We start from the raw sequence: 16910 nt of genomic DNA, 5'->3' as shown, positions 1-16910 counted from the left end.
TAGCCTATCTCAGAAGTTGTTATTGTGGAGAAAACGGAATGACAAAGAGCTGTTTATGATACCTTAAGCTCCTGTAGAAAAAAATGTGATCTAAATCTAATAAATAATATAAATCATGCTTCTGGTTTTGAATTATTAGAGCCCTTCATAAAAATTAATGTAAAATATTTAAGTGACCAAACTATTTTATATAGTCAATGTTTTTCAAAGGATATCAATGAGATTATTCTTTCAACAATAGAATGTCCAAAAACATGGCCTCTACAGACAGGCAAACAATAAATGATATTACATATAAAATAAACAAACTCAACAAGAGATTCCTTCCCACTTAGGAATTAGTTCCTTGAAGAATAACTAGTTAGCTGAAGAGAGATTTTGGTTCACTGTATTCATACTGTGAGGATTTCATAGGCATATAAGTAGTACTTAAAACAGCTTCTCATGTAATTTTTTCACAACACAGAATACTTACTTCAAGATTAAAAGAAACTACCCTTTTGTAATAATTATAATAATCCAATGCATTATTGTATCGGTTGGAAGCACCGCTAGGTGGCACCATCTAGCAGAGCTTATCTGGGCTGAAAAAGCTAAGCAGGGAAAGATTTGACTCAAATGAGAGACTTCGAGGAAACCCCAAGGCTTAGTCTATGCTGAAAGGACAAACATGCTGATATAAGGCAAGGTAAAACCATTTCTATGTTGATGCCAAGAAAATTCCATGAAGTGCCCCTGAAGCCACTAGTAAAGGAAATTTATCTACCTTACCTGTAAGATGTAAGATGATCTTTTCCATTCATTAAAGAAACATTATATTTAAGAGATTATTTAAATCAATGTTTATCAAACCTGGCAACTTTTAAAATGTATGGACTTCAACTTCCAGAATTGCCCAAGAATTTTACACAAACTAATTATAAACAACAACGCAGCACAGTCACTGAAATGATTCACTGGAATGAATTATCATGTGCCGGTTGTGAAAAATTAGTGGGAACATACAGCTGAAAAAGTAATTGAAAACGAGCAGGTTAAACTATTGTGGTATTTCAGAATACAGACTGATAACTCTTGGCTCGAAAAAACACACCAGATATAACTCTGGTTGAAAAGAAAAAGTGTGCATAACTGATGTGGCAATTCCAGGGGGTAGTAAAATAAAAGACGAAGAACTGGAAAAGATCACAAAGTATCAACATCGGAAAATCAAAGTTAAAAGATTGTGGCATAAACTGGGTTATCCACACACTTGGGATCACACCAAAAAATCTTGGGACAGCATTTAGAAAATCTCTGTGTTAAGGAAATTTCCATCTATCAATTACAAAAGGCCACACTTTTGTAAATGTGCACTAGATTTGCACATACACTATGCCAATACATTACAACAGCCTAGATTCTTGGGAAGAACTTGATGCATATGAAGGCCAACATCAGCTAAACAACTGGCACTGGTGACTTCACATTGTTGTGTATATAGTAACAATAATAACTTAGCACCTTCAAATAACATCTGCCTATCCCAGGACTTTGGGAAGGACTCAATAGGTGAATAAAAATGCCAAATCCAGTCTAGACATCTGGCTGACCGTGCACCCAATCATAATAATTTAAACTTGTGTATCGCCGGACTCTCACTCTCAACAATTCTGAGAACTAGAAGTAAAATGATCAAAGACCGCCAGCAACAAAATAGATGGGCTCAATTATAGCCGTGGTTATAATACTGAAAGAACTGAAGAAAGAAGTTAGGAACAAATGTCCTGTAAAAGATCTATCTAACAGTAACAGAGTTGGAAGGACCTTGGAGGTCATCTAGTCCAACCCCCTGCTCACGCAGGATACTTGTACTAAGGATTCGAACTGCTGAACTGCTGACCTTTCTGATTGACAAGCTCAGTGTTTTAGAGACTGAGCCACCTAATCAGGCTAGATCAGTGATGGCTAACCTTTTCTGGACCAAGTGCCCAAAGTGTGTGCACACTTGCTCACTCGCTCACACGTGCGCCTGAACCCCAAAATGCAATGTGCATGTGGCCCCCCGCGCATGCATGTACCCTCCCTTCACACCCAACCCCCGCACATGCGTGGTAGAGACCCGACGACCAGCTGGCTGGCGGGAGGTGCACATGCATGCACAGAACTTAACTGGGCGACGGCTTGCGTGCCCACAGAAAGGGCACTGCGTGCCACCTCATAGGTTCGCCATTACAGATCTAGATGGTCAATAAAGTCAATATTGGTTTGATCGATCATACTCTAAAAGCATTACAAAGATTTTAAAAGTAGAAAGAAAAGAAAAAATTAAAAGAAAAAAATCTTAGATTTTATGATCTTGAATACATACACAATACAACAGCTCAGATTTCAATAAAGCATAAAGATTTTCTTTTTTAAAAAAGCAACCAAAATAATGTACTGGTCATATACTTGCAGAAACATACATGTCACATATAATTTAAATTAACTCATTTGTAAACACATGTATATTATTGTTAGTCATTCTGAGCCACACCATTACAGATCTTGATTAAATGAATAAATAGTTTCAAAATTGAATAATGATGGTGGGACAAAGCAAATGAAACTTCTCTCTGACAGGACGAACCCAGTTAATTTATTTTATATCTTTGGAACATGCTGAAGCATTTCCTATAAATATCTAAAAGAAGCTTTATTTTAAAGAATACCAAATTATCTTGTGATGCCTTTCCATTAGAGTGTAGATAGTCTCAGCTTACGACCACAATTGAGTCCAAAATTTATGTTGTTAAGTGAGAATTTTGTTAAGTGAGTTTTGTCCCATTTTACGACTTTTCCTGCCACAGTTGTTAAGTGAATCATTGTAGTTGTTAAGTTAGTAACCCAGTCGTTAAGTAAATCTGGTTTCCCCATTGATTTTGCTTGTCAGAAGGTTGCAAAAGGTGGTCACATGACCCTGGGACATTGCAACCATCATAAATATGAACCGGTTGTCAAACACTGGAATGTAAATCATCTGACCATGGGGATGCTGCAACTGTCATAAGTGTGAAAAATGGTCATAATTCACTTTTTTCAGTGCCGTTGTAACTTCGAACATTCACTAAGTGAACTGTTATAAATCGAGGACTACCTGTATAAATTGACTCAGCCTTCCATCCTTTCGAGGTAGGTAAAATGAGGACCCGGATTGTGGGGGCAATAAGCTGACTTTGTATAAAAAAGAACACCGCTTGAGGGGGCCGAAAGCCCTACTAAGCAGGTATATACAAAAGTATGAAGGCTATTGCTTAACGCATTGTAAGCCGCCCTGAGTCTCCGGATTTATAAATAAATAAATAAATAAATAAATAAATAAATAAATAAATAAATAAATAAATAAATAAATAAATAAATAAATAAATAAATAAATAAATAAATAAATAAATAAATATCAAAGTGATGATCACCTACCTGTTTTGTTCTTCTAATTTAGCCAGTAACTCTATGTCATCAGGACTCAGTTCTGCTGGCGATGACGGAGACACTGCTGGCGTGGAGTGTGTGGTAGAGGAGGATGTAGTGTGTAATGAAACAGATGGACTTGCCACCTGGCTGGCCATTTGACTGACAGTGTTCTTCACCCATGAGAGAGTAGAACTGAATCTCCCTGCAACCTTGTCTGTCGCCACCTGGAGGAGGGGAGGAAAAACATTTTCTTTAATACTCCTGCAAAAAGTCACATAAGTGTAAGTTGTCCCAAAGGTGCTTTTTCAAGAGGCAACTTCTTCAGCTCTGGCTGGATCTTCCCAAGTGAACTGGATGTATCTGTCCAGAATTGATATGTTTGGTGAACGCTTCCAATTCCTGTGTTTTCAGCCAGAGCTTCCAGCCAGAGCTGAAGAAGCTTCTTGGATGAGAAGTGAAATGTCTTCAAAGAAAAACCAGAAAGTCCAGTTGCCTCTTGAAAAAGCACCTTTGGGGCAACCATGACCTGGATGACTGAGAATCTCCACAGACATAAGTGTAAGTTTTGATTATGCAACCAATGAATTAAAAAAAAGAACAGAAATCTCTAACTTACATATTACCCCCACAAATGTCAAAGTATTCCCTTAGATTTTATGATGCTATTATATGTGTCAAACTAATAAAAGCACAAAAAGCTTTACAGAAAAATCTGAAAGTTATGGAAAGCATCAGATATGGCAATATATCATGGAGAAAAACTATCTATGTGAGCTAATTATCTCCACTACCTGCTCACATACTCCAACTATACCTTTGCAGAGAACTAGTCCTACCTCTGATTCAGAGTAACTTCTCCTCATACTCTTCTGGAGGTATGTTACCTGACAGAAAAGAACCAGCTTGTATCTATTTACACAATTGAAACCTGACAAACAATAGCAACAGGTTCTACAGCACCTGGTGGGGCTGAGCAAAGAAGAGTCATTAAGGCACCACAAAGTAAAGAATGGGAGATACTACAGGTGGGTCCTCAACTTATGCCCACAACTGATCTCAACATTTCTGTTGCTAAGTGAGAGAGTTGTTAAGTGAGTTTTACCCCATTTATTTATTAACATTTATTGCCACAGTTGTTAAATGAAATCACTGCAGTTGTTAAGTTAGTAATATGGCTGTTAAGTGAATCTGGCTCCCCATGGACTTTGTTTGTCAGAAAGTCGCAAAAGTGATCACATGATCCAAGGACCATCATACATATGAACCTGTTGCCAAATATCTGAATTTTGATCACATGGGGATGGTCAAACAATCCCCATGTGATCAAAATTCAGATATTTGGCAACAGGTTCATGTGAAAAACGTCCATAAGTCACTTTTTTCAGTGCCATTGTAACTTTAAGCAAGTCATTAAACAAACAGTCACTAAGTCCAGGTCTACTTATGTAAGACGCTATTAGTATGATGTAAACCCAAGATAGAAAAAAGATATGCCCAGTTTGTAGACACACTGAATATTTGCATTCCATATTGTCATAATTTACATATGAAAGAGTTGACTTCTCTAAGCGTAAACAGGGCAGCAACTAGCTTATCCTGATAGATCTGAAAACCCTAAGTGAGGTGCCTGCTTGAAAAGGAAACAGCAGGGAATTCCATGGCTGCAGGTTAGGCTGGAAAATCAGGAAAATATCCCAGGAGGACACAATGGCAAACCACTTTCACATTCCTGCCCAAACGCTGACATGGATATCTCCAATATTACATCAATGGTCAAGGTCATCTCACAGGATCATTTACCTTTTTGTGTCACCAAGACTAAAAATAATTTTAAAAATTGCCTGTAGAAGGAAACTATTTCACATAAGAGTCGTCTTCCAAAGATAAGTTACTTTTTTAGAGCTCATGAGGGCAAGAAAAAGTACAGATAGTCCTTGATTAATGACTTGTTTAATGACAGCACTGAGCAATGAGAGTGACAACTGGTCCTCAAAGTTGCCACCATCACTTGTGGAATCGCAATTCAGGGACTTGGCAACGAGCTTGCAATTACAATGGCTGTAGCATCTCATAGTTGAATGATCACTATTTACATGTTTATTGTTTTTACATTTTTTGCTGTACACTGCCTGGAGTCGCTTCTTGTGAGATGGACAGCTATATAAATTCAGTAAATGAATGAAACTGTGGCCTTTCCTGCTGACTTCTGACAAGCAGTGTCAATGGGAAAGCTGGCAAGAGATCATAACTGACAATCACATGATGTCACACTTAAGAACACAGTCACCTTAGAGGGCAGTTAGGTAGCATAACATTTTAATAAGCAGACAAATAAACTGTGTGGGATATGCTTAACGACCGGAATGGCTGAAACTGCTGTTGTAAATCAGTGCAGTCATGTGGTCACATGACATCATGCTCTATCCCAATTGCCCAATTGCCTGAGGACTATCTGCATGGATTGTAATCCTTTCAGTCCCATTTGTGATCTTAACCAAAGTAATCCATAGACAACATAAATAGCTATGATATGATATGCATAGATAGGATAAAAGGTGAAGGAAAGCCTCCCCTCCACTCTGTTATATACCACCTCCATCTCTAAACTGTGTAATAAAACCAAGAAATATGCAAGCAAGCAATTAAAGGAGAAGCAAAAGAGAGCATATAGACAATTGTGATCCATTTCTCACATTCAGAAAGAGAGCAGTATCAGCTCCAGAGCAATGAAGAGCAAAACAGACATTGGTTATGACTAAATCCAAATAAGTACTTAGAATCTTTGCTTTTATGAGGGAGAAATTTAACACTACCATTAATTTCATAGCCATTACCCTAATCTGAAAGAAGTAAATATTTATAATTTTAGTGTAACAAAACTTAATAGCTGAAGCCTTTTATCGAAATAGGGAAGCTGGTATCCTATCTTCTTAGCAAGTTTCCAGAGAACTTGAAAAACATAAATATATTTGAATATTTGTAGAATAGCAAGCACTTAGAAAGATCAGCAAGGGTCAGCACTTCTGTTTCTTGTGTATTACATCCCTACATTTAGTCAGAGTAAGAAACTGCATTGTCAAGGAAAATCTGGCCTCTCTATAGCCTGCCTCAACTGCTGAGCACCAATATATCAAAATTTCAAGCCGTAACACTATAGCAATTTCTTTTATTATCAACTGTATGTAAATTTAATGTAAGGACTTAACTAGACAGATTTAGGAGCAACCACAGTGGATTATTTATAAAACTGTTCAACACCATAAAACATGATAACGTTTTCAAAAAAGGGACAGACAGATCTAGGACTTTAATTACATCACAATAACTCCCATCTACTGTCAGTTTGCACTCGAGGTATAGAGTGTCTCTGTGTGTGTGTGTGTGTAAAAATAATGCCATTAAGATGTAAAAAAAATCTTTACTGAACTTATTCTCCACAAACTAATAATTTCTTATAAATCACTTTATAAGAAATTTTAGGGCAGCCATGCATTTAAACCATACATTGGACCTCCCAGAAATAAAATCCATAGCAGTAACCTAAAACATCATCAATGTATTTTCAAAAGCTGGATCATATTAAAAGATCTTCATCTGATCTCTGGGGGGAAAAACACAGAAAGTTGTTTTAGTGAGCATCTCAAGAAAAGATATTCCAGAAACTTTTCCAATACACCGGGGGGGGGGGGGGGAAGCGGGAAACGGACGACGGATGGACAGACACAGAAACCTTCCTCTTTTCCAGTAGTTATAGCTGATTCATCACTGAAGGTTTTCAAGAAAAATTGGACAGCCATTTGTCCAGGATGGTGTAAGAACTCCTGCCTTAGGCATTGGGTTGGACTAGAAGACCTCCAAGATCCCTTCCAGACCATATGATTCTATGACTTCTATTGCCCTTAAGAACATAAGCATCCTTTTCCTTAATCTTAATCATTCTTGACTTCTGAGTTAACTGATTTTACTGCTTTCTGCAATAGAATCTACTGAAACTCAGTACACTTGTTACAATTAATTTTCATTGCCCCAGCATGTCCCTATGATTGTATCACCAGAATTCAAATGACAATGCTGCAAGTTAATTTAATTATATCACAATAACTCCCATCTGCTGTCAGTTTGCACGCAAAAGGTATAGTTAGAGAGAGTGTGTGTGTGTGTGTGTGTGTGTGTGTGTGTGTGTGGCATACAGGTAGTCCTCGACTCACAACCATTTGTTTAACAAACATTCAAAGTTACAACAGCAGTGAAATAAGTGATTTACAACTGTCACAGCATCCCTAGCAAATTTGGAAACTTGGCAACCAGCATGTATTTATGATGGCCAGAGTGTCCTGGGGTCACATGATCCCATTTGCGACCTTCCCAGCTAGCTTCCAACAAGCAAAATCAAATGGGGGGGGAGGGGCGAGAAAGAGCCTTATTTGATTAACAACTGCATGATTCACTTAACAACTGCAACGATTTGCTTAAACAGCATGGCAAAAAAAAAAAAGGTCATAAAATCAGGTACGATTCACTTGCTTAACAACAAAAATCTGAACCTCAATTGCAGTCATAAATTGGGGACTACATATAATACTCAAAGGATTTCACACACTAAATGCGATTTACAGAAAATTTAGACCAAAAAAAGGTCTTACAGGAGGCAGTTTAATTGAATGAACAAAAGGTGGAAAAAGGATGTCTTGCAAGAAAGGCACACAATCCCAGTAAAGGAAAGCAACAAAATAATGTTAAAGATTAACATTATTAACATTATAATCTTGTACTTCAAAGATTAATAAGAATATGCTTTCGTTCCTTTCAGAGCATTTAGAAAGCTCTTCACAAGTCAGCAAAATATGCCCCAGTGCTGCTTGATGCCATTCTAAATATAATACAATCACAGAATGTAAGGGTGGGGGGGGAAGGAGGAAGAAAATTTTGGAGATCATTTCATCCAACTCCCTGCCCAGTGCAGGAATCTGCTCTTGCAGCATCCATGGCAGATGGTCATCTATATAGTAGTCTTTATTTAAACACCTTCAAAGAAAGAATCCATCAACTCCCAGGGTAGTTTCTACTATATTGAACAACTCTTACTTCAGGTGTCCAATAAAATTCTAGTTCTTTGTAATTTATAAACTGAATAAATCTATCTTGCATTTACATAGACAATAAATCTACATGACAGTTGCCTTTCGGATAGTTGAAGACTGCTATTCTTTGTCATGGACAGAGCTGTACCCCAGTACTAAAACTAACAAAGATTTGAAAATAACATACAAACACAGACATATACACAGCTTTTGATAAGAGGAGATAATGATTTAATAAGGCATCCTATGGAATGTATTTTTGCATAAAGCTAATTCCACTCTGTTTTTATTCCTAGTGCATAATTAATATTTGATATGCAATATCAAACTATTTGTAAAAACCTGAAGACTCATTACTGAATGGGAAAAAACATATCCTCAAATAGAAACAGTTATAATCTATATTTAGTTAATGACCATACATCCTATAAAACTTAATAGTAACTTTACTGCACTTTAATTTTTAAAACATATGTATGCACCAAGATACTTTTATTCTGAAAATTTGAGATCGTATATTAATTAGAATGTCCAGAAATAAGCAGATCTCAAAAGAACAAACTTTCCTTCCTAGCATTTTCCTCAAGAGCAGAGTCTGCTTTTTTTCAGAGAAATCAAGAGCTGATCCATTTGGTTGCGACAAAAATTAACCAACCATCTTGTCGCCTGAACCTGACATTGTTGGCTAACAGTGACTGGCCCAAAGTTACCTAACCAGCTAAGGAAAATGATACACAAGTCATAATTTTAAAAATAGGCTAAAACTTTCAGAGTTTAATATTGGAAGTTACATGGATACAAGATATTTTAAACAACTCAGTTAATCTGTAAAAGAAAATATGTAATTCATGTTATCCTAAAGCAGGGGTGTCAAACTCAAGCCCCTTGGTCTGGATCCAGCCCACGGGGGGCTTAGATCTGGAAGCAGCAAAGACCAGCCTGCGGTGCCACTCCGTTTTCAGACGCAATGGCCTCTTGCAGAGGGCTGCAGGAGGCTGTCGCAGCTGAAAACGGGGCCAGGGAGGCTGCACACAGCCCATCCTCCGGGCTCCATTTTTGTGGCAGAGGGCTAGCAAAACAAACTAAAAGCAAAACAAAACAAAAGTAGAAATGTTTCCCCTTTTGCATTTGAGCATCCAAGAAGGGTCAGGAAAGGAGAAAGGGAAAGAGGAAAGACAAAGAAAAAGAAGGGAAGATGGGAAGAAAACAAGGAAGGAAAAATAAGGAAAGAGGGGAAGGAAGAATGAAGTAGAATGAAGAAGGAAGGAAGGAAGGAAGGAAGGAAGGAAGGAAGGAAGGAAGGAAGGAAGGAAGGAAGGAAGGAAGGAAGGAAGACTATAATGAGAGGGAGGGTCTGAGGGAAGTCCTGCCTTAGCACTTGGCTACCACAGGTGCCCCCAACATGAGTAATATCAAGTTGCCCATGCCCCTCCCCCCCCCCCCCGTCCAAACACAACCCTGATGCGGCCCTCAATGAAATCAAGTTTGACATGCCTGTCCTAAAGGGATTACAGTAGTGTATCTCCTTTAAATTTGCCACATCTAGGTACATGCCTCAGGAAGCACCAGCATGCATTCTTGAGCTTCTAAGCAATATAAACATATTTCACATGCCTTTATATGATTTTACATTTTCCACAGGCCATCTACATGCACGTCATATAAAGGAAAAAGTCTTTAAAACATTAGAAAATGTAAACACATCTAGCCAAACTTATTTGGAAATAGATTTATTATGAGTTTTTTTCTACTTTAATTCTTAAAAATACAGGTAGTCCTCAACTTACGACCACAATTGACCCGAGAATTTATGTTGCTAGGTGAGAAATTTGTTAGGTGAGTTTTGTCCCATTTTATGACTTTTCTTGCCGCATTTGTTAAGTAAATCTCTGCGGTTGTTAAATTAGTAACATGGTTGTTAAGTGAATCTGGCTTCCCGATTGATTTTGCTTGTCAGAAAAATTGCAAAAGATGATCACATGACTCTGGGACATTGCAATCATCATAAATATGAACCGGTTGTCAAACACCGGAATGTAAATCATCTGACCATAGAGATGCTGTAACTGTCATAAGTGTGAAAAATGGTCATAAGTCTCTTTTTTCAGTGCCATTCTAACTTTGAACAATCACTAGCAAACTGTTGTAAATCGAGGGACTATCTGTAATGAAGATTCCCTCAAGCTAAGCTAAACCCTTAATGACTTCATGGATGCATCTATGTAATTTTCCTTGCAAACAGCATAGGAATGATTTTAATTAATTTCTGGGGTTTTTTTAAATGCCAGTCTATCACCAGCCTTCAGATTTCCTAGTAACATCGCACCTACTACAATCCCAAGCCAACCTTGTTTACTTTTTGAGATTAACCGCTATCGGCTGGGTACTGCAATCTATCTAGTTCTTAGTTTTATTTTTCTGCTCTTGGGAATTAATCCCTTCACTTTCAAGAGAAATACTGGGGGTTAAATGCTAATTCAATTACTTCACTTTGTTAAAATTAAGCACTATTCTTGTCCTAATATCAGTCTTTATGAAGATTCTGACATTTTCATTTCATTATATAAAAAAGCTTACGGTTTGTACACAACTGCCTAAAGCATATGGCATATATAAAAGTCAAAAAGGCAATCTACTCATATTACTTTCTTCCAAATAGAAAAAGATTTTAAAATAATTTTAAAATATTAAAAAGGAAAAAAAATCTATATAACTATTTGCACAAATTTATAACCCATGTTTCTACTAATCTATGGTTCAGTGAGGTCTATTCTTCTATCTTCCTTCAACTGTCATTTGAAGCAAAATTAATTCCTAACTGTAAAAACTTAATGTAAGCCTATTAAATATGTGCAGAAGACGCAACAATTCAGTCTATAAGGTATATATAAGGACCTTCTCTGCCCTGGCTTAAATTCCAGAAATCAGAAGGTATGTAAAAGCCAAGACAAAATTAAATAAACCCTTAATTAAAATGATTCTCTTAAAAAAACTTATTTTTTTCTGCTCTGGTAAGGAAATAAACATTGATGCAATAAAGCTATGCCTTATGCAGAGAAATCCATGTTTCCATCTTATAATGTTTGTGTTTGTCTGCATTTATTTTTAGAAGATTTATGTTTGAACATTTGTTTACAGGCCTCTGTATCAAATCCATCACAATTGCTTCTGAACAACAATGACAAATGGGAATACAAGTGAGAAATAAGCCTTCTCTTAATCAAATTAACTTCTCTCCTTTCAACTTTACAGTATTAAATTAAAATTGAAAAAGTGGATTAGTTACAAATCTCCTAATGCTATTAAGTCTGTCTACCCTAGATCTAGGGATCTGTTGCCTTATTCAAGGTCATCTTTTCTTCCTCAGCATTTCTTCACAATAGGCCTAAACAAAATAAAGCCACACCCTCATCTTGTTGGTATTTGGGGGGGAGGGGGGTGTTCCAAGTACCCACAGTTTGTAGTTCTTTGCCACATCCTCTAGGAACAACAAATTTTAACAAAAAAATCAATCCATTCTCCTTAAGAGAATAATGTGGTGAGAAAATGCCCACATCACTACTCATTTTGCTTTTCCCCCAGGAATACAGAAGTACCAAGTGGATTCCATAGTTGGAATCTAACTATGGTTTAGCATGGAATCTCAATCAGTTTTCAGCTAGATTAAGGTGACCAGACGTCCCGCTTTTGGCGGGACAGTCCCGCTTTTGAGCAATTTGTCCCGCGTCCCGCGGCGTTTCAAAAAAGTCCCGATTTTTCTTGAGCCCCAGCTGATGGCTAAAAGAAAAAAAAACTGTTTAAACTCTTGCCCGGGGCTTCAAAGGGCCGCCCTACAGGCAATCAGTGTAAAGCAGTTTTTTTTTTCCCCTAGCTAAGCTTCAGAAACGAAAACGAAACCGAAACCAGGTCTTTGGTGCATCGTGACAAAATGAGGCAGAGAGAGATTTATTTTTATTTTTATTTTTCCTCCCCAAAAAAGGTAGGTGAAAAACTGCAAACAATGGGAAATTTAGGAGGAGACTTCAAGATTTTAAAACACAAAGGAAAAAAAGCTGTATTTAACTAGGGAATTGTAATAATTGAGATACTATTAATTGTATATTGTGTTGAAAGCAGAAATGGTTAAGTTGTGGTTCGGAGGAATATATGGGAGAAATTATTTGGTTTATTATTATTGGTAAATATAATTAATTGATTTGTAAGAAATTGGATTGCATGGAAATAATTGGAATATTCATGTTCATATTGATTAATATACAAAAAGATAGTTTTATAACTAATTGATTTATATTAAAATGTTGAATTTGTATTAAACAACTGTATTACATAATTAAACAATGTGAGGATGGATATAAAAATAGATGACAATGGGAAGGGGTATAATATAGAATAGAAGGGAAAAATTGAATTTGATTAAGATTAGAGATGAGGATGAAGGGTAATATTGGTTTTTTTAAAAAATAGATGAGGAATAAATATGGCAAAAAGGAAATATAGAAATTGTAAATTTAATTGAAATGACTAAACGCTGTTTAAATTTGTGAACCAGCCAAATATTCTGTTCAAAGAAAATACATTGTATGTTTGTATGTGTGTTTCTAATTATTGCTATTTATTCATATTTGTTCTCTTTTATTCTTTAAAGTTTAACAATTCATTCTTTATCTTAATATCTTTATATTTGCTTGGGGTTGGCTTTCTTCCCTTTCATCTTTTTTATTGTACAGCAATCTTTCTCCTCAAACCTACCACCTCTCTCTTTTCTTTCCTTCTTACTTTCTCTTCCCCCCACCCTCTTTTTCTCCTCCCTACTTCCTCTTTCTTTCTCCTTCTCCTCCTCTCTTCCTCCCTCTCTTACCCTCACTCCTACTCTAATTTCCATTCCTTCATCCCTCTCTATTGCTGTAATCCTTTAATGCATATGGACTACTCAGAGGGCTGAAAAAGTTATTTTTGACTGGTCCTCACACTTTTGACCAGTCCTCGAACTTATGACTGTCCTCACATTTTACATTTTTGCCCTATCTTGTCATCATGGTGAAGAGAAGCAGTTGTGAAATGAGTGACATGGTTGTTAAGAATGCTGCATGGGCATAAATGTGAGGATGGTCATAAGTGTGAGGACCAGTCAAAAGTGCGAGGACCTGTTAGAAATGACTTTTTTCAGCCCTCTGGTTAGTCCTTTTGTGCATATGGACTACTCAGAGGGCTGAAAAAGTTATTTTTGACTGGTCCTCACACTTTTGACCAGTCCTCGAACTTATGACTGTCCTCACATTTTACATTTTTGCCCTATCTTGTCACCATGTTGAAGAGAAGCAGTTGTGAAATGAGTGACATGGTTGTTAAGAATGCTGCACGGGCATAAATGTGAGGATGGTCATAAGTGTGAGGACCAGTCAAAAGTGTGAGGACCTGTCAGAAATGACTTTCCAGCCCTCTGAGTAGTCCCTATACACATAGCCATGGCCACCCGGTCACATGACCAGGTAGCCACGCCCACCCAGTCACATGGCCTCCAAGCCACGCCCACACAATAAGCCACGCCCACAATGGTGTCCTTCTTACCAATGTTAAAATCTGTTCACCTTACCCTATAGACATAGCCATGGCCACCCGGTCACATGACCAGCTAGCCACGCCCACCCAGTCACATGACCAGCTAGCCATGCCCACAAAATAAGCCACGCCCACAATGTCCCTCTTTACCAATGTTAAAATCTGGTCACCTTAAGCTAGATTGATGAGGAATATTAAAAATGGGCAGAGCAGAGATGGAATAAAATCAAATCAAAAGAATTTCAAGCAGAAAAAAAGAACCAAAACTGAATTTCTAGAGCAGACAGGAATGTAGATTTTAAAAATGGCATGAAGTATAATAGAAAAAAAAAGGGGGGGGCTAATAAGGATTGAGGATAAAACATCTATTTTCATGTGCAGAAAAATAATTGACTTGAAAAGCTTTAAATATTAAAAAAGTTCATTAATATTTTGTTAACACTGTGCAATTAATATAATTAAGTCAGAATAATTTGAGCTGCATCTCTGCTTTTTCAGTATAAAATGCACTCTAGTTTCATTTATTTTGACATGCTACCTATGTTTTTCTAAATGAAATTTTCAGGAAGAATTTAGACCTTCCACAAGCAAACTAAACTTCCTGGAAAGCTGTCCTTGGATAACTTACATCATGCCAAGGATAATAGCTGACTTAACTATTTTTTTCTTGCAGAGAATATGTTTTGCAGAAAGGAAGTTAATCACTAATTCATCCTCTTTCTTATGCAACTTCAATAACCCTTGTGATAAATAAAAAAATCATTTTTTCCAAACAGAATACTAGCAGATATAAGTTTGACATTTAAAACTATTTTTATAGAAAAAATGCCTGTCTAAAACTAGAGACATATAGATTAAAATCAGTACTCAACTATAGAAAATCACTACATGACTTTGGGGTGGTGATTGTCCGTCAGTCTAATCTTTCAAGGTTATTAAGAGAATAAAGGTGAATAGGGAAATAATGTTTACACTGCCTTGAGCTTTTGGGGATAACGTCAAGGGACAAATATAATTAATACTAATGACTGTAATGGCTTAGATTGGGGAGGAGGATCTTTTCCTTAAAACTTTCTCAATAAAATATTCAAAAACCTTAGGAAGGACCATCTTAGTAAACAGGAAATCGGCATGTTACTACCTCTCAGACAGCAAGTTGCATTTCAATTTAATAGACATCATAGCCGAATGAAAGCAACAATTTTAGGTCATTCTCTTTTAAGACAATTCAAAATAAAACAAATTGGTTAAATAATTCTTTTAACCAAGATTTGAACATATATTTACAGGCTTTTTTTGAGCTATTCAGTTTACAGGCTATATATAAAGTTGGGTTCAGTATTGTGGATTTTTAAAAAATTATAAAACCCAATAATTTACCAAGTTGCAGACTTAGAATTTTTCCCTTTCCCTTGTTAAAAGACTGGGATTCCAGTATCTTTTATCATTATATCCATTCAGAGACACAGGAAAGTACAGTATGTCAGATGATGGGTAGAAAGCCTAGCCCAAACTACTTTCTCCCAAGTTCCCAATGTACGATTAAACAAAGAAAAGTCAAAAGACCAGCATTTTTTTTTAACACAACAGCAGCTCACTCTTCTTCAACTCCTGATCAGACCAGTAACCATCCCTTATCCAGGCATCTTCCTCCTCTCTTAACTATCTTGTTCTAACGGAGAGAATTGAGAAATTATCTTATATATGCTGCAGTCAAGGATGCTGTATTACATGCAGCATAGATAGAAGCATCGATCAAAAATCCTCCAACAGAAAACCTTAGAAGTATGCACAGAAAGCACATGGGGATACAAGTATCTGTGGGGAGCAAAACAAACAAACAAAAGGGAAAAAATGGATGGGCCCCACTCAAGAAATAATCATTTGTAGAAACAGTAAGATTAACAGAAACCATTCAGGGAGATGGGGAGGGGGCCATCAAACCCTAGTTTAAACAGTAAATCTGATAGCGCAGACAGGCAGCAATAATAAAATGGACTCGGTGGAATCTCAGAGGCAGATAATACATGATCTCCCAGGAAAAGCTGGGCAGGGGGAGGGGGAAAAAAAACTTTTTTGACACTCAGGACTTCTCTGCACTTCCTGAGAGTTTGGCCCAAAGCTTCTTCTTTTTTTTTTTTTTTATCCGCGCTCCCTGCGGGAACAAAGGGAAGCGCGATCACAAGAGTGGAAAACCCCACCACAGCCCCGAAGGCATCCCCCGGTCCCTCCACGCCACCCGAGAGAGGAAATCCGGTGGGTCGTGGGCGAGGAGAGGCAGAGGAGGAGGAGGAGGAAATCCCTTGGAGCGTGACGACAAGCCTAGCCTAAGCCTTAAACCTATATAGAGCAGGAAACTATAACAGGGAGAACAACAACTCTTCTCCCAAGATTTATATGGCAACGATTCGTGCTTGGCTGATAATGACGTCCAGGCAAGAGACTTTTTCCCAAGGCCAGAAACAGGCCCAAGAACGTGGCAGGCGGTCCGGAGAGAAGCTGAGAACGGCCGGGGAAGGGAGGGGTCCTTCTTTAGGAGAGGGTCCCCCCACGACCACCGCGGTGGGACCCAGGCGGGCAACGCCAGGGAGGTTTTCCCCCCCCGCTCCCTCCCTCCCTCCCTCCCTCTCTCTCTCTCTTTTCCTGCCCCTTGGAGTGGAAGGCAAGAACAGGCGACTCCTCCGCGCTCACCTTGGAAGCCTTTGCCGGGGAGGCGAGGCGTTGCGTGCATCGGGTTCCCCTGCAGCCCGGCCCGGAGCCGCCGCGGCTTGCAGAGCTGCCCTTCTTGTTGGTCAGACAGATCTCTCCGCCCGGACGGCGTCTCGCTTTTCGACTCCT

The 16910-nt window shown here is 37.9% G+C and overlaps 1 protein-coding gene across 1 annotated transcript in view; it reads right to left on the bottom strand.

Moving 5' to 3' along the window:
* EVI5 (ecotropic viral integration site 5) overlaps positions 1 to 16910 on the bottom strand; it is a 70546-nt gene extending 53636 nt beyond the window's left edge. Inside the window, exons 1-2 of the mRNA XM_070941198.1 lie at positions 16764 to 16910; positions 3439 to 3656 (exon numbers count right to left, since the gene is read on the bottom strand). Coding sequence (XP_070797299.1) covers positions 3439 to 3587 — 149 coding nt within the window. The 5' untranslated portion in view covers positions 3588 to 3656; positions 16764 to 16910. The remainder of the gene's footprint in view (positions 1 to 3438; positions 3657 to 16763) is intronic.

The sequence above is a fragment of the Pituophis catenifer genome, unplaced genomic scaffold, assembly GCF_029215685.1.
Source record: "Pituophis catenifer annectens isolate HBS135680 unplaced genomic scaffold, rPitCat1.0.hap2 SCAF_3, whole genome shotgun sequence".
Taxonomy (NCBI): Eukaryota; Metazoa; Chordata; class Lepidosauria; order Squamata; family Colubridae; genus Pituophis; species Pituophis catenifer.
Note: the sequence above shows the minus strand (reverse complement) of the source record. Positions and strands in the feature narration are given on the sequence as shown.